Source organism: Mustela lutreola, chromosome 10, assembly GCF_030435805.1.
Source record: "Mustela lutreola isolate mMusLut2 chromosome 10, mMusLut2.pri, whole genome shotgun sequence".
Classification (NCBI taxonomy): Eukaryota; Metazoa; Chordata; class Mammalia; order Carnivora; family Mustelidae; genus Mustela; species Mustela lutreola.
Genome location: NC_081299.1, coordinates 97,337,411 through 97,358,799, shown reverse-complemented (window position 1 = coordinate 97,358,799; position 21,389 = coordinate 97,337,411). Strand labels below are relative to the sequence as shown.

At 37.2% G+C, this 21,389-nt stretch overlaps 2 protein-coding genes across 5 annotated transcripts in view; both read left to right on the top strand.

The window, feature by feature from the left end:
• Positions 1-3,667, top strand: part of PTPN22 (protein tyrosine phosphatase non-receptor type 22) — a 58,156-nt gene extending 54,489 nt beyond the window's left edge. For all 4 annotated transcript variants that reach the window (XM_059138358.1, XM_059138357.1, XM_059138356.1 and 1 more), the window contains one exon: positions 2,555-3,667. In XM_059138358.1, the coding sequence (XP_058994341.1) occupies positions 2,555-2,619 (65 nt within the window). In that variant the 3' untranslated portion in view covers positions 2,620-3,667. The remainder of the gene's footprint in view (positions 1-2,554) is intronic.
• A 949-nt stretch (positions 3,668-4,616) lies between these two features.
• Positions 4,617-21,389, top strand: part of RSBN1 (round spermatid basic protein 1) — a 49,191-nt gene continuing 32,418 nt past the window's right edge. The window contains exons 1-2 of the mRNA XM_059138359.1: positions 4,617-5,330; positions 16,784-17,457. Of these exons, the coding sequence (XP_058994342.1) occupies positions 4,625-5,330; positions 16,784-17,457 (1,380 nt within the window). The 5' untranslated portion in view covers positions 4,617-4,624. The remainder of the gene's footprint in view (positions 5,331-16,783; positions 17,458-21,389) is intronic.

Below are 21,389 nucleotides of genomic sequence, written 5' to 3'. Positions count from 1 at the left end.
AAGATAAAATATTACAGAGCTTCCTCCATATTATTTCTTCTCAAATATGCTTAGATTTGAATATTTACTTAATTAAAAGCACAACTTTTTCATTGGGTCTTTTTTAGAAAGGAAGCAACAGAAATTGCCGTAATATTTTACTTAAAAATATATCTAAATGTGAATTTTAAAATTTTGTGATTTATAAACATTTTTTATTTTTCCTGAATTGGCCTACATGAAAAACAGATAACTCACTATTGTTCTAATCTATTCAGAAATGATCAGTGAAAATGACTGAATGTGGATATCCCTTAAATTTCAGATACTTACTTCTTGTATATTATGTTCTTACTTCTATTCTCAGTCTACTTGGGTTATAGTCAAGCTATCTAGACTGAATAGATGAGTTTGTGACTATGTATATGAAACTATTTAACCTGAAATATTTTTCCTTCTGTTTTTTTCTCACTCAAAGAAGTAAAATGTACATGAGCGTGGCTGTGTGCTTCTCCCCCCAATATTTTTCATCATCACTATTATTAGTTTTCTTATTATTTAAGTTTTTATTTAAATTTCAGTTAACATACAGTGTAATTTTAGTTTCACTCGGAGAATTCAGTGGTTCTATTATTAAATTTAATATTAGTAGGGTTCTTGTTTTTATATTCTTTTCTTCTCTTCCGTACTCTCCTTTTCTTCTAGTTTTGGTATAATATTTTTCTCGTTCTGATTGGAGCAACACTTAAGTAGTGTTGAGCCAGACATTGTGCTGGATGCTTTAACAAATATCTCATTTGATCTTTTCCTCAGTTCTGTTCAAAGCTTTCATTGTTCAATTTGAGTGCCTAAAGTTGCTGTGTCAGAGTACCTTGAAAATATACCATCATCAAAGAAAAGTCCTATGTTGAAGGATAAAGAGATAATGTTATCAACCTGCAAATCTTTTTGAAAGGACCCAGAAATAGTTTTCATTTGTTGTGCAAAGTTTTCTTGTTTTCCTCCTTTTTTGGGGGGGGGCAGAGGTAATTACTTAGTTTTTCAGGACAATACTTAAAAAAACAAACAATTCAGTTAAAAAAATGGGCAAAGGACTTGAATAGACATTTTTCTGAAAAGGACACATGCATGGCCAACAGGTAAGTGAAAAGATGCTTGATATCACTAATCATCAGGGAAATGCAAATCAAAACCACACCTGTCAGAATGGCCATTATCAAAAAGACAACAGACAAGTATTAGCTAGGCTGTGGAGAAGGAGAACTGTAAAACGCTGTTGTGAATGTAAATTGGTATAGCCATTATGGAAAACACAAGTTCCTGAAAACACGAAAAATAGAACTATCATATGATCCAGCAATCCTACTTCTGGGTATATATCTAAAGGAAATGAAATCATTACCTCAGAAGAGATATCTGCACCCCATGTTCATTGCACTGTTACTTAAAATAGACAAGACATGGAAACAACTAAGTCTCCACCTGACAGCTGAATGAAGAAAATATGTATATATACATTATGTGTGTGTGAATATTATTCAGTCTTAAAAAAGAAGGAAATCCTGTTGTTTGAGACAACATGGATGAATTTTGTGGGCATTACACCGAGATAAGTCAGCTAGCGAAACACAAATACTGTATGTTTTCAGTTATATGTAGAATCTAACAAAGCCAAACTCACAGAAATATAGAGTAGAATGGTGGCTGCCAGTGGCTATGGAGGGATGTTAGTCAAAGAGTGCAAACTTCCAGCTGTAAGATGAGTAAGTTCTGGGGGTCTAATGTACAGCATGATAATTATAACAGTACTGTATTATATACTTGAAAGTTTAGAGTAAATCCCAAATGTCATCACCACAGAAGAATGGTAATCTTATGAGGGAATGGAGGTGTTACTTAGTCTTAATGTGATAATCATTTCATAATATATATGTGTATCAAATCATCATGTTGTATACCTTAAGCTTACATATTTTATAGGTCAATAACATGTCAGTAAAACTGGGAAAAAAAGGATATTACAATTGACCCTTGAACAATGTGGAAGACAGGGATGCCCCCCTGCCCCCATGTAGTTGACAATTCGCAAAAACTTAGAATCTCCCAGAACTTAACTCCTAATGGTAAGCTGTTGATCAGAAGTCTTATGCACAACATAAACAGTTGATTAACACATATTTTGTTTGCTATATATATATATATGTGTTCTATATATGCTAAAGAAATATATATATGCTAAGTAGATGCTAAAGAAAGAAAATGCTAAAGAAAATGCTGTTCAAGGGTCAACTGTATCTGCTGAATTACCAAAGGTTGTTATAACCAGGGTTCTTCACCTAATTATTACCATTATAAAATTTGTAAGTGTTCTACAAAATTAAAATGTTATTAATATTCCATTACCATTTAAGCATTAACTTAAGTACTATGCCTTTACAATCTATTATTAAAATAATCAAAGGTGTTCCCTAAATTTTTGAAAAAAAGTCCATGTACTTGCATATGTTATAATACACTCTAAAATCTAAGTATTTATTTCTATACAAAATATTTTTTATTTTATTTCTGTTCTCAGGTTTTGCAAATCGTTTTTCAAAACCCAAAGGACCAAGAAAACCACCACCAACTTGGAATATTTAACACAACTTTGGAATATAGGCTGCAAGTGCATCTGCAAATAAGAGTACTAAAATACTATTAGCTAAAATAAGGTTTCCATATTCATTTCAACAATGAAGATAATATAATGTGTTAATAGCAATATTAGAAAAGAATATTCAAATAAGTGCCAGAAACTTTACATTTTCATCTCATATTGGGCTGGAAACTGGAAATAAATTTGTCACTTGAGCTTATGTAGAGAACACTGTATCACTGTATGAGACACAGTTTTTGAATGGACTTATTTTTCATTTTGGAAGTTATTTTTATTCTACTTTTCTACACAAATATAAGCCTCAGAGTATTTTTTTTATAAACTTCAAAATGTTTTTAAGAATTGGATGTCAACTGAATGTTTACATTGCCAAAATTACTACAGAAAGTGTTTCACAAAATCTGACCTGTGCTTGTGGCAATGACTCTTCCTTGGGAATTATTTTTGCCTAAATGGAGTACATGTTGCACATCTTCCCAAAGATGGAAAACTAGAGAACTAGAATAATAAGAAGTTATGCTTAAGAGAATAAAATATGTAAATAAAATCATTTCTATATTTGGATATATCTACTAACAAGATGTTCAACTACATTTCTGATAAGTTTTAACCAGTTATTCAGTTACCAAGTCTAGAATAATCAGCAAAATAGCTATCTTTTGGTAGCATTTTTCATTTCGAAGGACCTGCATAAATACATGCGACTTATATCCAACCAATCAGAGGTTTAAGAAATTTTCCCTATGAATGTGGGTCTGCCTTAGTTTTAGAAAATCTGAGTTTTCAAATCTGATTTTATGTAACAAATAAGTCAATGGGTAATTAATGTTACAGAGGATTCCCGAGTTCTCCTAATGACTTTAACTTAGAAGTTTCTTTCTTTTAGAAACATGAAATACTTAAAACAGCATTTGTTCTTCAATACCTTTCGTTAGGAAGCCTCATGATAGGGCTAATTGGATGATATGTTAACCTATTTATTATAGCACAAAGTACACAATAGGTGCTGAATAAACTTTGTTTTAAAAACCAGCTTTAGTGTTTATTTAGCTGAATACTTCTCCAGGCACTAGTGGTGTTCCTGAGTACTTCATTGTAATCAATTACTCCCAAAGATCCTCATCAAGGACCAAACACGCGAACAGAATCTTAGGTAAAAATCTAAAATCTTGACGATGGAATTGTGAATGAATTTCCGGGCAGCAACCTTGGTGAACAGTGACGATTTTTGGAATGTTCTGTGGTAGACACACTTCTCAAATTCATGCAACCCTATACTTGCGACTTGGGGGCGGGGAGAAACTTGTTTAAAAAAGCTTAAAAACAAGGTTTTCCTTCTAGAATTTTTTTCGTCACCGTGGGGATGGATTCGACATAAATGATGGCCGCTACCTCTCCAGGCTCGAAGGTGAGGTGCGGCGGCGCTCACCAGGCGTCCGGGCTGTTCTTGCACCTGCCTTTGCCAGCCTGGAGCTGTGCCCACGAAGAGGTTAAAACATGTCTTCACTGCGGTCCCATCCGATTCTAAACCCAAATCGCCCTCATTTTACGTATGATCAAGTTCCCCTTTCCTCTTCGGTACATCGCATGTCCAAAGATAAAAGGCCGCAGATTCTTCTACCTCACAAAGGTTATGAGAGGACTACGAAATATAAAAGTACCTATGGAGACCGCCGACTCTGTATGAAATGACGAAGCAGCACACGGACACGATAATGGGAACGCGCCGGCCGACTCTGAAAACCACTAACATTGTTTCGGCCGTTAAGGCGGTTGGCGGCAATTCTCCGCCCAGCAGCGGTTGCGTCGCCTCCCGAAGCGTGACTCGGCTCACGCTCTCTTTCCGCTCCTCCACTCCCAGAGTTAGGGACGCGGCGGGGGCCCAAGGGAACTACCGCTCCCATGAGGCTCTGCGCCGCCCAGGGTGTTTTACAATAGAGCTTGCTCGGAGAGGCCTGCGGAGTAGCGCAGGGAACGGCCGCTTCCGGCATGTTCAGCTCCGGAGGAAGAACCGCCGAGAAGTGGAGGGCGGGGGAGAGACTCCAATGCCCAGCGGGCCGTGCGCGGGCGGCGCTTGCGCGAAACGCGGACGGGGGGGCGGTCGGGCCATTTAAATGTGTGTTTGTGGGTGAAATGGCTGCGCAGGTCGGAGCAGTGCGCGTAGTACGGGCGGTGGCGGCGCAGGAAGAGCCGGACAAAGAAGGGAAGGAGAAACCTCATGTTGGGGTCTCGCCGCGGGGAGTGAAGCGGCAGCGCCGAGCGAGCAGTGGGGGGTCTCAGGAGAAGCGGGGGCGGCCGAGCCAGGACCCCCCTCTCGCTCCCCCTCACCGGCGGCGTCGCAGCCGCCAACATCCCGGGCCGCTGCCGCCAACGAATGCAGCCCCAACCGTCCCAGGCCCTGTTGAGCCTCTGCTCCTGCCGCCTCCGCCGCCACCTTCGCTGGCACCCGCCGGGCCCACTGTCGCTGCCCCGCTCCCGGCCCCAGGCACCTCGGCCCTCTTCACCTTCTCTCCCTTGACGGTGAGCGCGGCCGGGCCCAAGCATAAGGGCCACAAGGAGCGGCACAAGCACCATCACCACCGCGGCTCCGATGGTGACCCCAGCTCCTGCGTTCCTGGCGATCTCAAGCACAAGGACAAGCAGGAAAACGGCGAGAGGACTGGAGGGGTGCCTCTGACCAAGGCCCCCAAGAGAGGTGAGAGCGGGCGAACTGCCCCGAGCTTGGGCTTTAGGTCTCTCTCAGTTCTGATATCCCGCCCCTTTAGCACTGAAAGACGCCAGACCCCGACTTACCTCCTGCTGCTCTACTCCCTTAAGCCCACTGGGGTGGACTCTGGATTTCAAACCGTTGACACAGCCTGACCTACTTGAGGCTTCTCATTTCGAGGCCGAGCTGTCAGTTGCTAACCCCCTTACCAGGCTATCCCTCCCCGCCCCCGCCCTTCACCCCGAGCCTCTACCAACGTTTGTTTTCAAATTCGCCAGGATTTCCGCGCCGCGCGGTCCTTGGCGTGGGATTAGTGGCTGGGGTATTAAAAAACTGTTTTTCTAAAGTAAAGACCTGTCGCTAAAATCCTTTCTTCTTGTTATCTTTGGTGGAAATCTTAACTGTTCACTCTCCCAGGCTCCAAAATATTCACGGGTATGCTGTGGGGCTTTAATGAGTTTGAATTCTTACAGAGGTTACTCGACTCAGAGGTTGTTTTAGCTTCTGCAAGGTAAAAATATCGAACGTAGTTCGTAGTGTTTTTTTTTTTTAAATCTGGAGGTGAAATAGTTTAAAATTTTTATGTTAAATCTTAATTCTGGGAAGACGATGGGGGAAGGTTTTCTCTCCCTTTTGATCCTAGGAAATAGGACTAACTATGACTGTGACGAGTGGGAAATGTGCAGTAAGTGAATAGTTAGAAGCAAGAATTCCAGTTGCAATTTATTCTTTCTGGCGTGCGCGCGCACACACACACACACACACACACACAAAAGGAATTTATTTGATTCCAGTAACCCTCACTAGAGTCAAAAATATTGAACTCAGAAAATATAGGTCTACCCAATTAAATGTGGGATCTAGAGAAATTAGATTTACCAAAATTGGTGTCTTCCTGTTCACAAGTACACGTAGCATTTATTTGTATTTTCTGTGGGGTGAGGGTAGGAATTTTGATCATACCGTGGATTTTTATATGATTTTACATAATTTTTAGTTCTGTTTCCTCAGGAAGATTTTAAGATATAAATATCTTAGTATTTCTTAGTATTGGGGCAGCTGAGTTATTACATGTTAATGAACAAAGCCTTTCAATCTAAAGTTTTGTGAGTCTTGGATTCCTTCCATATACTTGGTCTTGACTTAATCAGTTTTTTTGTGGTGCCACTTCCAAATAGTGCAGTTTGTTGCAAATAATTGCTCAATAAATACTTATTGAATTGAATGAAATCTTTCTTCCTTTGGTGGTATCCAGATGTTATTTTCAGGAATAAAACTTGTGCCAATCTGATAGGACTGCCAGTTTCCACCACTAGTATGCAGTGATCTTGCTGTCTTCTATTTCCCGTCTTTTCATTCTTCTGTGTGTGTGTGTGTGTGTGTTTTAACCATATAGAGGTAGAGGGAATCTTAGAGATCAACTAATTCAGATTTATATTGTGGAAGAGGAAACCCAGGCCCAAAGTAGTGAAGAGACTTGTCTAATTAAGCCACAATTAGTACCAAGTACAAACTTTAAATGAATAATTGGTATAATAAGGAGTAGAACCCAGATCCTTGAATCCCAGTTCAAGCATTGTCCCCCAGTGGCTTGTAGTTCCTTTCTTTTTTTCATAGTATTTTTTTTCATGGTATTCAGTTACTTTTTCCCCTTCTTTGCTTACCCCTTTCCCATGCCTTGGGATCAGAATGGCAGTAGTCAGCTCCATCAAAAACTTCTGACCTTGCCCCTTTTTAAGGTGGGATAGGGGCAGTTAAACGTATAATAAACAACAGTGTGCTTCTTCTCTGAGGATTGCACAGGCCCCGTGTTCTTTAAAAAACAAACAAACACAAATCTTTAACTCAGTGCTGTCTGACAGAACTTTCTCCGTGATGGAAATGTTCTATATCTGTGCTGTCCAATATGGGAGCATCAGTCATATGTGGCCCTTGAAATAAGTCTTGAAGACTTAAATGGGGCCGGTGTAGCTGAGGAATTGAATTTTTAATTTTATTTAATTCTAGTTTCTTTTGACTAGTAGCTACCATATACGACAACACAGCTTGAAGCATCTGTAGTGTGCCAATACTTGAAGAAGTAGGTTAAGATCTGGTAATTTCAACATCTTACCTTTTTTCCTGTTAATTGAAATACAGTAACATAAAATGTTATATTAGTTTCAGGTATGCAGCATAACAATTTGATATTTGTATGTATTGTAGAAGGATTACAAGTCTAGTTTTAAACATTTTAAGTTTTGAGTGAGGGTCTGTTGCATTATGTATTCTGTAGGAAAAAGGCTCCCTGGCCTTATACATGGGGGAGAAACTGTATATATAGCCTTCTAAGTACATGACATAGACTGGTATTTTAAAACTTCTGAGAACCCTGTAGAAAACAAACTGGCTTAACCTTGTTTAATCCAGGCTTTTGCACCCACTTTGATGGCTATCTTTACTTTTTTCGCTGAACATCTTTATACTTGTTACAGTGGTGTGCAGGAGGTATACCTCTGGAGTCAATTTAAGTTGAACTTATGGCTCTACTGCTTACTGTTTGATCATGGGCAAACTACTTTAACCACTTTCTGCTTCAGTTTTCCTGTCTGTATAATGGGATTGGAGTATTTGTTTTACAAGTTTATTATGTGGATTAAATGGGGCAGTATGTGGAAAGTACTTAAAACAGTGGCTGGTATGAGGCACTTTCAGAACTGCCTTTTGTTATTTTATCAAGCTTTGCCCTTGAAACAACTCTAACATTAATAAGGAGAATGGCTAGATCCTTGTTATTTAGAGTTATGTCTTCCCTCCCTTATCCTAAGATTTTCAGAAAGTATTTTAACTTTTTATTTAGAGATAATTATGTACTCACAGGAAATTGCAAGAACAGTCCAGAGAAGTTTTTACCCTTCATTTGTTTTTCCCAGTGGATACTTGTTACATAATTATTGTATAATACCAACACCAGGAAATCAACATTGGTACAATGGTGTGTATTTAATTCTGTGCCTTTTATCACCTGTAGATTAATTTAACCACCACTGCAATCAAGGTCCACAACTGTTCATCACCACAAAGATGCCCTTGTGCTAAACCCTTGAAAGTCTTAGGTACCAACTATATCTCCCCACCTTCCTTAACCTCTAGCAACCACCAATCTGTTCTACAACTGTATATCATTTTGAGAATGTTATAAATGGAATAATATAGTATGTGATCTTTTGAGGCTTTTTTTTCACTCAGCATGATACCCTTGAGATCCGTTCAAGTTGTATATATCGATAGCTCACTCCTTTTTTATTGCTGAGTAGTATTCTGTGGTAGAGATGTACCACAGTTTAACCATTCACCTACTGAATGATGTTTTGGTTCTTCCCAGTTTGGTTGTTCTCTGAACGTTCATGTTCAGGTCTTTGTGTGGATGTAAATTTTCCTTTATTTCTCTGGGAATGCAATTGCTGGGTCATAGAAATGTATGTTTAGGTGTTGTTATTTATTTTTTTTTTAAAGTTATTACCAAACTATTTTCTAAAATGTCTGCACAATTTTACATTCCCACCAGCAATGTATAAGATTTTCACTTTCTCCACATCCTTGCCAGTATCTGGTATTGTTAACTCTTTTTTTTATTTTATGTGTTCTGATGTGTAATAAGTATTACCACTCATGGACTTAAGTTGCATTTCCCTAGTGGCTAGTGAAATTTAACATCTTTATTTTGACCATCATTTGCTAGCCATGTATCAATAAACTGTCTCTTTTTTATGTCTTATGCCCATTTTCTAATTGAATTGTTTGTCCTTTTTTTTTTTTTTTTTTACTGTTGAGTTTTGAGAATTCTTTGTATATTACATATATGGGTCCTTTGTCAGATATATTGCTTGCAAATATTTCCTCTCACTTTTGTTGCTTGTCTTTCTCTCCTCTAATGTGCTCTTTCACAGAGCAAAAGTTGTAAATTTTGTTGAGGTCTAATTTCTTCTTTCTTTTTTCTTTTATGGATCATGCTTTTGGTGTCAAATCTAAGGTCTTAAGGCTTGGATCCCAAAGATTTTCATGTATTTTTTTCCTTAAAGTATTACAATGGTAACTTTTACATTCGAATCTCTGATTCGTTTGAGTTCTTTGTGTAAGGTGTGAGGTGTTCGGGTTGAGGTTCATGTTTCCAGTATTTCCAGTGCCTTTGTTGAAAAAAGACACTTCTTCCTCCATTGGATTACTTCTATATATTTGTTAAAAAATCAGTTCCACTGCCTGTTTTTGTATGACGTGTCAGATAAGGATCTTTACATTTTAAATGGTTGAAGAAAACCTCATGACATATGAATATCATAAGAAATTTAAATTTGGTGACCAGAAATAAATTGGAACACCACTCCACTCATTCAAATGTATTATCTGTTAGTTTTCACACTAGAACAATAGAGTAGTTGAGATAGACCATGTGGGCTGCTAAGCTTACTACTATCTGGCTCTTTATAGAAAAAGTTTGCCAATCTCTGAGATCATTCTGCTGAAAGATATGTTCCTTCCCACCAGCCCAACTGTACTCAGTCCAATTTCATGTATTAGTTAATCATAGATTTCAGATTCCAGGTGTTTGGAGTTGCTCAAAAATAGTTTAAACAATGATTTCTCATCTCTAAAATGGGAACTAAAGTGAGTTTTGAAGAGGTGAAGTGACATGCTTAAGATTTTCTAGTTAGTAAGTGATAGAACTGAATTTAGGACCCAATTTTTTTGACTTGTCTATTTTGCTCTTCATTTTTCACTTAAGCATACTTGGATTTTTAACTAAATAAGGAGATACTAAAATATTTTTTATTTCTTGTAAGTAACGGGCTTGAGTCTTAAACCTATAGTTAGCTGTGTATTTTGAAATCTTAATTTTTTTCTCTCCCATTTTTGCTCATAAAAAGCATAGAACATATTTTGCTCAAAAATTACTTTTAATTCTTATTAAGTAAATTTACGGCTTTAGTAATATTTTAAGATTTTGTAGAAAAAAGGAAAGGGAGGGTACCCAATCCCCCTAGCTCTTTTCTCTAGTGTCATTTAGTAACAGTATATACTCTTTTGTATTCACTTGTGAATCAGTCTTCCTTTCTCACATTTTTTCATCTTTGACCAACTGTCTACTTTCTGTCACAGGTAGTATCCCCAAATAAGACAACTAACTGTAATTTTCTGTGATGTCAGAAAGCTATTGGCAGGAATTTAAAATCCAAATCCTATTTGGTGGTAGGAGTGAGGAATTATTTGGGATTATACAGAGAACTCAAATAAACAAATCCTCTCATTTATCAGAGCAGCAACTTTAGGGACAGATACTTTCGTTTAACTTTAGGGTATGAAATTTTTGCATAACAAATATCATCTTTGTGATCGTGCAGAGTTACCATGTAATGGGCATTCAGTAAAATATTTGTTGAATGAAGTAATGCTCCTTTTATTGGAAATGGGTCCTCCTCCTGCTTCTTAAGTCCATTAATTGTAACCAGGTAACTTCAGTTGATTATTTCACAGGAGTGTTGCAGAGAGTTGATAGAGAAGGGCAAAATGGAAGAGTGTAGTATAATAGTGTATGTGAAGAGTTTGAGTTTGGGAATCTGACAAGGTGAACGTTTGAAAATTGGTTCTCACATACTAGTTTTGTGGCCTACGATAAGTAACCTATCTTAAGGCAAGCTGTTTTCTTCTCTGTAAAATGGACTTATGTATCTTCTTCACCGGTTTGTTTGAGGATTAAAATGAGATAGCATATATGATTCCTAGTAGACCTTTCTTGAGTAATGATTTTCTTCCCTCTTTCAGAGATTTTTTTTCCTTTTTGTGGGATTCTCTTGTAGTATACTACATTGTATTCCATGTCCAGTAATTTCTATCTCTAGTTTTGATATCTCAGAGTTATTGCCAGTATTTCAAGGAATGCATTAAATATTATTGTGAAAATGATAATGAGGATGGGGAGCACTTATTTTGTGTTCAGTACTGTGATGAGGCCCTTATATTTATTGTATTATTATTTTTTAAAATATGGTTTTTTAAAGGATTTATTTATTTATTTATTTGACAGAGAGAGAGAGAGAGAGAGATCAAAAGTAGGCAGAGAGGCAGGCAGAGAGAGAGAGGAGGAAGCAGGCTCCCTGCTGAGCAGAGAGCCCGATGCGGGACTCGATCCCAGGACCCTGAGATCATGACCCAAGCCGAAGGCAGCGGCTTAACCCACTGAGCCACCCAGGCGCCCTATTTATTGTATTATTTAATCCTTACAAGAGCTCTGTGAGGTAGATACTAGAATTAACATCTTAAGATAAGAAAATGGAAGTTTAAAGAGATTAGTGAGTGTTCCGGGAGACCTTAAGCAGTATGTTCTAGGGCTGGGACATTAAGCTAGGTCTCTCTAACTGTGAAGCACCTGGTGGTGTAGCACTCTCTACTGCCTCTACAATCCATCTATTTTGGGGTAATAGTAGTTAACATATATTGAGTATTTTTTATATTCTAGGACTATGTTAAGTGCTTTATGTGCTTTGTTTACTCTGCTCACTGATTTTATGAGGTACTGTTAATTCCCCCGTTTTACCAATGAGGAACAAGGTACAAAGAAATAAAGTTGCAAAAGGTAATCTTAGGGGAGGAAATACTAGGACAGGGATTCAAATTCAGCCAGCCATGCTTAAACGTGTTATGGAGGGTTGGGAGATTAAAGTAAGGCAGTGTTATAAACATACAGTGAGCTTTTTAGTCAGATTTTTATATGGAATGGGAAAGATACCCAGTAAGACTAAAAAATTTATTTTCAGAAAACAACTTTAGCCCTTTTCTTTAATATGATTACAAAAATATAAAACATTGTACTTGCTTTGATATGTATCCACCATGCTTTTTAAGAATTGAGGATATTACATTTCTTTCAGTTCTAAGTTACAATTCAACTGTGAGAATGATGGTAAGAATTTAAGTTTTGTGATAGAAGCAGCTAATTTTTTTGCATTAATGAGAACTTTCAGTAGTGATATAAATAAATGATGCTATTTGATAGGTGATTATATTTGCACATGTGAGGATTTTATTTTTATTTTGGTTTCAGGTGTAGAATTTATCTTTTTTTTTTTTTAAGATTTTATTTATTTATTTGACAGAGAGAGATCACAAGTAGGCAGAGAGGCAGGCAGAGAGAGAGGAAGGGAAGCAGGCCCCCTGCCGAGCAGAGAGCCCGATGCAGGACTCGATCGACTCGATCCCAGGACCCTGAGATCATGACCCGAGCCGAAGGCAGCGGCTCAACCCACTGAGCCACCCAGGCGCCCTCAGGTGTAGAATTTAGTGATTTCTCACTACCATAGGACATCCAGGGCTCATCATAACAAGTGCCCTCCTTAATACCCGTCACCCATTTAGCCCAACCCTCAACCCTCAGTTTGTTCTCTATCATTAAGTCTCATGGTTTGCTTCCTTCTTTTTTTTTTTACTTTCCCATGTGTTCATCTGTTTTGTTTCCTAAATTCCACATGAGTGAAATCATATGGTATGTCTTTCCCTGATTGATTTACTTTACTTAGCATGGTAGACTCTAGCTGCATCCACATCACTGCAAATGGCAAGATTTCATTCTTTTTGATGGCTGAGTAATAATATTCCATTGTGTGTGTGTGTGTGTTTGTGTGTCTACACACCACATTTTCTTTATCCATTCATGACTCAATCAGTGGACACTTGGGCTCTGAGGAGGATTTAATTGATAGTGTCATGCATTAATTTAGATACAGTTAGAATGACTTTTTTTTTTTTTTTAAAGACAGTTAAATATATCTTCCTCTGTAGACTTACATACTTCTCTTTATGCTTGCTCTCACAGTTTGGTATGTGAGAGCTTTCCTTAATCACAGATGTGGTTTGGCTTTTTTTCTGTAAAAGAACTCATGTCAATAAAATTTAGCTTTTGCACTGTAGGGAAATATTCAAAATGTTACTTCCTGATTATGTTCTCTGTGGGAAAGCTAAAACAGCCAATCAGGAATGGAAAGATTGTGAAAACTTTAGACACTTTTTTTTTTGAGATATAATTGACATATAACATTGTGTAAGGTATACAATGGACTGATTTGATACATTTATATTGCAAAGACATTGACTTTTAATTAATGTTTTTATTTTTATTTTTTTAAGATTTTATTTATTTGAGAGAGAGAAAATGGTGGGGGGTAGAGGGAGAAACAGACTCCCTTCTGACCAGGGAGCCCAACATGGACCCCATCCCAGGACCCTGAGATAAAACCTGAGCCTAAGGCAGATGCTAATGACTGAGTCACCCAGGCACCCTGATTAATGTTTTTAATTCAAGGCAAGGCAACGTTGATATTCTCATAGTGCAAGAAGGGCTAACATACTGTAATGACCTGTAACAACTTTGAATATGTATGCCACTTTAAATTAGTTGTCATCATAATAACTCAAAGGTAAATTTTGTTTATTCATTGAAATTCGTAAGCTGGTATGACACAAAGTACTCTAAAATTTCTCTATAAACAAAGGTGAGCTCTCTATATCAGCCTTAGATAAGAATCAAAATTAGAAAAACAGAATTAGTGAGGAGATAGATTGACATTTATTTCATATTTTAAATTTCTATTATGTTGAAATATGAGATTACAATCAATTTAAGTTCCTTTCATTTCCTTGTATCGTGGTTTTTCTGATGGGCCCGTGTTGGATTATTTGATTGGATGATTCTCATATAAATGAGTGTGGAATAAAACCCACAGAGACTTGGCCATGTTAGAAATACCATTGGTAAGCCGATAGTAATATATAAAATGTGTTACAATCAAGGCAGCTCCTTCTTGGTGTTAATTTCAGTGGCAGATCTAGGTCACAATTCATCTTCTGCATACCAAATACCTCCTCTGAAGCTTAAAATAACAGATCTATTCAGAGATAGTTTCTTTTTTTTTTCCTGTGAAAATGCTAAAACATTTAGCAGAGGGTAATTAGATGACTTTTAAAATTGGTCTAACCGGGGCGCCTGGGTGGCTCAGTGGGTTAAGCCGCTGCCTTGGGCTCAGGTCATGATCTCAGGGTCCTGGGATCGAGTCCCGCATCGGGCTCTCTGCTTAGCGGGGAGCCTGCTTCCTCCTCTCTCTCTCTCTCTCTGCCTGCCTCTCTGCCTACTTGTGATCTCTGTCTGTCAAATAAAATAAATAAAATCTTTAAAAAAAATAAATAAATAAAATTGGTCTAACCTTTGTTATTTAATAGCATTAACATTTAGTTGCTTGGGAGAATTGCCTAAATTACCAATTTTTAACATGGGAAATGCATTTAATTTTATTTGGTAAGAAATAAATGACTGTTATAAGTGTTTTAACAAAATCTCAATGATTTAGTTGTATATAGAATAAAAGATGGACTGCTTTTTTCTCTTTCCAGTTTAAGCAATCCGATTACATGTATATTTTGCTCTATGGTCTCAGTTGAATCACAAGTGATGTTTGCAAATGAAGGGTTTTCTTTTTGTTTAAAAATGGATATTAAACAGAATGGAAGTCATTTGGTATCTGTATACTTTAAAGTCTCTGACTTATACTTTTAAATATTTTCTTTAGAAATTTTTCATAACTTGCAATATTTAGTGATTTGAAATGATTTTGTATAGAGTACTGTATCTATTATGTTTGCATATTATACCACATAAATTATTTACTGTAAATTTTACTGAATTTGTTATTCCCAGGTGTAGTCATAGGATCAATTGTAGTGTCTTTCTTAACACTGAATTACTTGAATGATGTCAGAAATACTGTTATTGGGGGGAAAATTTCAGTAAATACCACACTGAACTTGAAAGGTTGTTCAGGATATACCTGATATTTATTCCTAAATATTTCTTGCTAGATATGTTTTTGAACCAGTAAATAAAAATGTTATTCTACTTTGGGTTTGTAAATACATGATAATCCCTTAAAAATTAAAAATAAATTTTTATTTATAAAAGTAATATGTATTTATTGTAGAAAATTAGAAAATACAGATAAGCAAAAAAGAAAATATCTAGTTATTTATAATCCTACCACCCTAGATAACTACCATTAACACTTTGATATGTATTTCTTCAGGTACTTTCCTGTGTAATACATATACAAAACATGTGTAGATCAGTCAGACTTTTTCCTCTCTTTAGGTCCTTTGCTTCTCCCTGGAATATTTTTCCCTAGAAAACATGCCTGGCTTGTCTTAATATTTAGGGCTCAGCCTTAAAGTTACCTCCCAAAGAGAGGTTTCCTCAGCATCTAGAGTAGCTTACTGATGCTTTGCTTTTCTTGTTAAACTAGATTATAAAATCCAAGAGAATGAGGATTATGTCTGTCTGAGCATCATATCCCTAGTGCCCAGAAATGTCCCTGGTATTTAGTGGGTACTTAATAAATGTTTGAGTGCTTAATGTTACAAACATGGGATCATATTATAAACACATTAGATGCGGAAAGAAAGGTAAGATCTATATTTCTGACCTTAGATTGCTTACAGTCTAGAGGAAAGGTAAAAAATTAGATTTGTGATAACATAGAATATTAAGTTTTGTGATAGGCCAGTACAGTGCTAAGGAAGCACGGGGTGGGAAAGCTATCTAAACTGGGTAGGAATGAATTGTTAGAGAATGCTTCCTGGAAGATTGGCAGTGTAAGCATTTTATAACCTTGTAATTCATTAGTTCTTTTCATTTGTAATATAACTTGTAATGGCTGGGTGGTATTTTGTCAGTATGTAAGTACCAGAATGTAATCAACATCCTGTTACTTAGGATAGACATTTAAGGGGGAGTCCCTGAATTTAACTGTCATGGATATTTTTGTGTATCTTCAGTTATTTTCTGAGGTAATTTTTACTTGGGAGTGGAATTTCTAGGTCTGATAATTTAAAATATTTTCAAGGCTTTTGATGTACATATCCATTTTGGTGGGTGCCAAATTGCCCTCTGTGGAATTTGTACCAATTTATAGTTCCAACAACAGTATACGAGAAGGCCAAAAAAGAAAAATCATGCTAATTTGGTAGGCAGAATCGTGTCTTACAGCTTAATTTGCTGTTGTTTGATTTAGCTGTATGCATTATAGCAAAATATGGTAAGCTTCAGTTTAGATTTTACAGTGGTTACTGAACAAATATTCCATACAGGATGGCAGAAATGGACTTACTTGGATATTTCCTTTACTTTGTTGTTGTATTAAATTACATGCTTACATATTCATTGTCTACTTTTTAGCATAGTTTTCAGCCCCGAATATTACTGTATTTTAAGATTTTTATCTCAGTCATTTTATAAACATGTAAGTTGTCATGGCAAATTCAGGGAAACTGAGAATAGGCCATTTAATTTGAGGTCAAGTACCGTAAGAAGTTTCTATGTTGACACTAGGCCTAGCAACTAACTTCTTTTTAATTATTGTGGCCAGAAACACCAGATGAAAATGGTAAAACCCAGAGAGCTGATGATTTTGTCTTGAAGAAAATAAAGAAGAAAAAGAAAAAGAAACACCGAGAAGATATGCGAGGAAGACGCCTTAAAATGTACAATAAGGAAGTACAAACCGTCTGTGCTGGCCTGACCCGCATCAGTAAGGAAATCCTCACCCAAGGACAAATAAATAGCACTTCAGGAGTTAATAAGGAGTCCTTCAGGTATCTGAAAGATGAACAGCTGTGCCGATTAAATTTGGGCATGCAAGAATATCGGGTACCCCAGGGAGTACAAACACCTTTTATGACTCACCAGGAACATTCTATTCGTAGAAATTTCTTAAAAACAGGTACTAAATTTAGCAACTTTATTCATGAGGAACACCAGTCCAATGGTGGTGCACTTGTCCTTCATGCTTACATGGATGAACTCTCATTTTTGTCTCCAATGGAGATGGAGAGATTTTCCGAGGAGTTTCTTGCTTTGACATTCAGTGAAAATGAGAAAAATGCTGCTTACTATGCTTTAGCAATAGTGCATGGAGCGGCTGCTTATCTCCCAGACTTCTTGGACTACTTTGCTTTTAATTTTCCCAACACTCCTGTGAAAATGGAGATTCTGGGCAAGAAAGATATTGAAACAACCACCATTTCAAATTTTCACACTCAGGTAAGATAAAATCATTGTTAAATTGTTACGTAAATATAGTTTCTTGATAGTATTAACCTCATTCTGTTTCATTTGCACATACCAGCACATTTTTTGATAAAAACTCATGGTAAACATGATTCAAATCATTAGTTTATTGCTCTAGTTGAAATATCTTAATTGCTGCAGTTCTTTGGGATGTAACTTGTTACTTTGCTTGGTCTAAGAAACGCTTTATACATGTTAGACATCATTACAAGTCTTTATGGAAAACCAGCTTGAAAACTAATCCAGTCTTTCAGAAATCAGGTACTATTAGTATAGAAGATGTGACTTAGATTTGTGGCGTCAAGGTAACTTTAAGACTGACTTTTGTCATAATAAACACATGAGGGCATTGGCCTGTTTATTTGCCAGGATTTTGCTGTTTTTGTTTCTTACAGTAACTTGTTGGCAGTCTATCCCAGAAACATACCCCATTTACGTGACTTGGAAGTGTCACTAGGAAGACCGCCATAGCCTCTGCTCCTTCTGCCTATGCACTGTTGTAGGTGAAGACCTTTTCTAAAGCCTTGCTTGGGCAGCTAGGCTTAAGTCAGCAGGGAAATCTCTCCTTCCTAAGCAGTGGTTTTTAACCAGGCATTTTTTTTAATGAGTTACTTTAGGGCACAGAAAGAAGTTAATAACATATCCTAGCCACTTCCTTGCTTCCTTTTCTTACAAAGGATAATAAACATGAATGGTCAGCTGTAACTTGGTATCACAGATATAAATTCAAAACCAGTTTAGTGGAGAATATTTTACTTTTTGGTATCACAGATATAAATTCAAAACCAGTTTAGTGGAGAATATTTTACTTTTTAGAGATACGTGATTATAATAACCTGTTTTTTCAGGTTATCTAATAATTTGCTGCCATTCTTTTCCTAAGATTTTTTTTCTTTTTTTAGGTATATAGACTGTTGCATAATAAGACTCTCAGCTGCCTGCATTATAGTGGTTTCAGGCCACGTGGATTTATTTGCAACCTCCTCTAACTTAAATCTTTTTAATGATTCTTACCATCCTTGCCTCCAGTGAGGGGAGTATCCAGTTTAGATTTATGAGCTTCAGAATTTCTCTAATTGAAGTTCTCTCTGCAGTAGAGAGAGCAGGAGCAGCCAATCTGGAGAGGTCGCAAGATGGGGCTGCCCAAGATGTTGGAACACGATGTGCAATAAAGGGCTTCGTCTTGGATTTTGGCCTTGTTACCACAATCAGGTACCGAAGTGCTGACTTTTGTAGTAGATTTTCTTTTTTTCTTTTACTTTTTATTATTTTTTTTAAGGAGTTTTGCCCTTTGAAGGTTAAGAATCCTATTTTTATAAATATCACAGAGAAGGGGCTGAAAACAGTCTTCCTGATATAGGCCATAATCCCTGTAAGTCCCTATTTAACAAAGAAGGGTATTGCTGAGAGCAGAATTAACATGCTTCATCACTTTTTTAGTTGCAAAAATGCAGCAAATTTTCTCTTCTGACCCATAGACCAACAAGCATATCTGAGAAATAAGCCAGAAGTACGGGTGAAAAAAGTCTTGGTTTTGTTGTGGTGACTTTTTAACTTTTATGTGAGTTAGTCTATAATAGATCAAGCTCATTTGTCAATAGTACGCAATCTAAACAGCTAGTAAAAGAAGGTATCTTTAAATATTCCCTGCTGATTTTTGTCCTCCAAATAATTTTTTTAAATGGAGCTGAAATTTAAATGACTGTACCAACAACTTACCTTGAGATTTACTTTGAGATTTATTAAAAAACCTCTTCTTAAGACAATAGGAGATCATTATTAAATTAGATACCTTTAAGCCTTCAACCAGATAAGAATATTGAGGACTAATGACTAAGTCCTGTGCTGTGGTAATCCTGGAACTTACTATTTTATTTATGAATTTTCAGTTGTTGGAGAAATATGGGGTGGGTATGGAGGTCGAAGTAGTCCATGAAACTTTAAAGTTGCACCTGTCAAATATTTGGCAGATGTTAGTATGGAGGCTAATGCAGTAGTTGACATTGAGTTAGCAGTTCATGGTTTATAGAAATAGTTCCACATTTGTAACTGAATGTTTGAAACAACCTATGGTGTAGGTAAGCAATTTTATCTCTGTTTTCCTTGAAGAAACGCTGAAGTTTGGAGATGTTCATTGTTATCCAAGGTCATGTAGCTAGTAAGTAGAAGTCAGGGTGCTAACCTCGGCTACCTGAACAATATGCCTAACATTTTGGAAGAGACAAATGCTTTTATTTGTCTAACACTGTCATTGGTGAAATTAAAATAATCTTAAACACAATATGAGAAGGCTATTAATTTTTAGCAAATACCTTTATATTGTCGGGAATTAAGTGAATACCTTAAATATTTTGGACTTCGTTGTTTAATGAAGTCTTTTGAAGTTCTGTTAAGCCTGTAAAGAAACTGAAGAAACTTTTTCTTTTTAAAGATTTTTATTTATTTGACAGAGAGAGACAGTGGGAACAGGAACACAAGCAGGACGAGTGGGAGAGGGAGAAGCAGGCTTCCCACCAAGCAGGGAGCCTGATGGTGGGGCTTGATCCCGGTATGCTGAGCCAAAGGTTGACATTTAACAACTGAGCCCCCCAGGTGCCCCAAACTGAAGAAACTTTTGTTACCTTAGACAGTTTTTGGAAGTTATTTATAGTTTAAATATGTAGCCATAATAATCATTCGTGATTGTTATTTCAAGATAGTTTATTTAGCGAACAGTTATTTTTCATTTATTTATATATTTATTTATTTAAAGATTTTATTTATTCATTTGACAGAGATCACAAGTAGGCAGAGAGGCAGGCAGAGAGAGAGGGGGCTCCTTGCCGAACAGAGAGCTTAATGCAGGGCTTGATCCCAGGACCCTTAGACCACGACCCAAGCCGAAGGCAGAGGTCCAACCCACCGAGCCACCCACGCGCCCCTTTTATTTATTTTTTAAAGATTTATTTATTTGAGAGAAAGAGAGTGAGTGAGCATGCAGCAGGGAGGGGCAGAGGAAGAGGGAAAGAGAATCCCCAGCAGACTCTGCAGAGTCCCATGCAGGGCCTCATCCCAGGACCCTGAGATCGCGACCTGGGCTATAACCAGGAGCTGTACGCTTAATTGACTGTGCCGCCTGGTGTCCCTCAGCAAACCATGTACTGGACGTTTTGTTCTAAAACGCACTTATTGATGAGCTCAGTTTGGTGGAGGAGATGAATAGGGCATCAATTATAATACAATTTGCCCAAGTATTATGCATAGGGGAAGCCTTGTAATAGAGGGAGCACAGTTTGCGGTGTTACCTAACAGACTTGAGGTGATTAAAAAGGGCAGTTTAAAGCATGTGATGCTTGAGTGGAGTCTTAAAAGGAGATTAGTTCTTAGCTAAATAAGGGCATTTTAAGCAAAGGAAAAAACAGCCTATGCAAACACACAGAGGCCTTAGAGAATGTGGTACTTCTAGGGAGCTGCACCTAGCCTGACATGGCAAGAGTACATGGTGACTATTGAGGGAGTTAAGACGAGATGAAAAAATCAAGATTGTGAAGAGCTTCATATGACATGCCAAAAGAAAGTTAGTACTTTTTCCTAAAGGTAATGGAGAAGTCATTGATGAATTTTAATGGGAGAGTACTATCAGGTTATGTTTGCCAAGTTTACATAGGAATGTGAAGGCTGGGATTGAGGACAAAAATGAGATTGGGGGCAAGAAGACTGTTACATTACTATGGTAACCAAGTCAGAAATTATCTCTGTCAAAACTGATACACTAGAGAGGAAGGGATGAAGTTTGAGAATTAATTAGAAGATGGGATTAATTGCAGTTGGTGAGGGAGAAGGAGAGAGTCTTAAAATATGGTTTGGACAATTGGGCAGATGGTGGTGCTGGTCACAGAGTTAACACAGGGTTGAAAAAGCTGGTT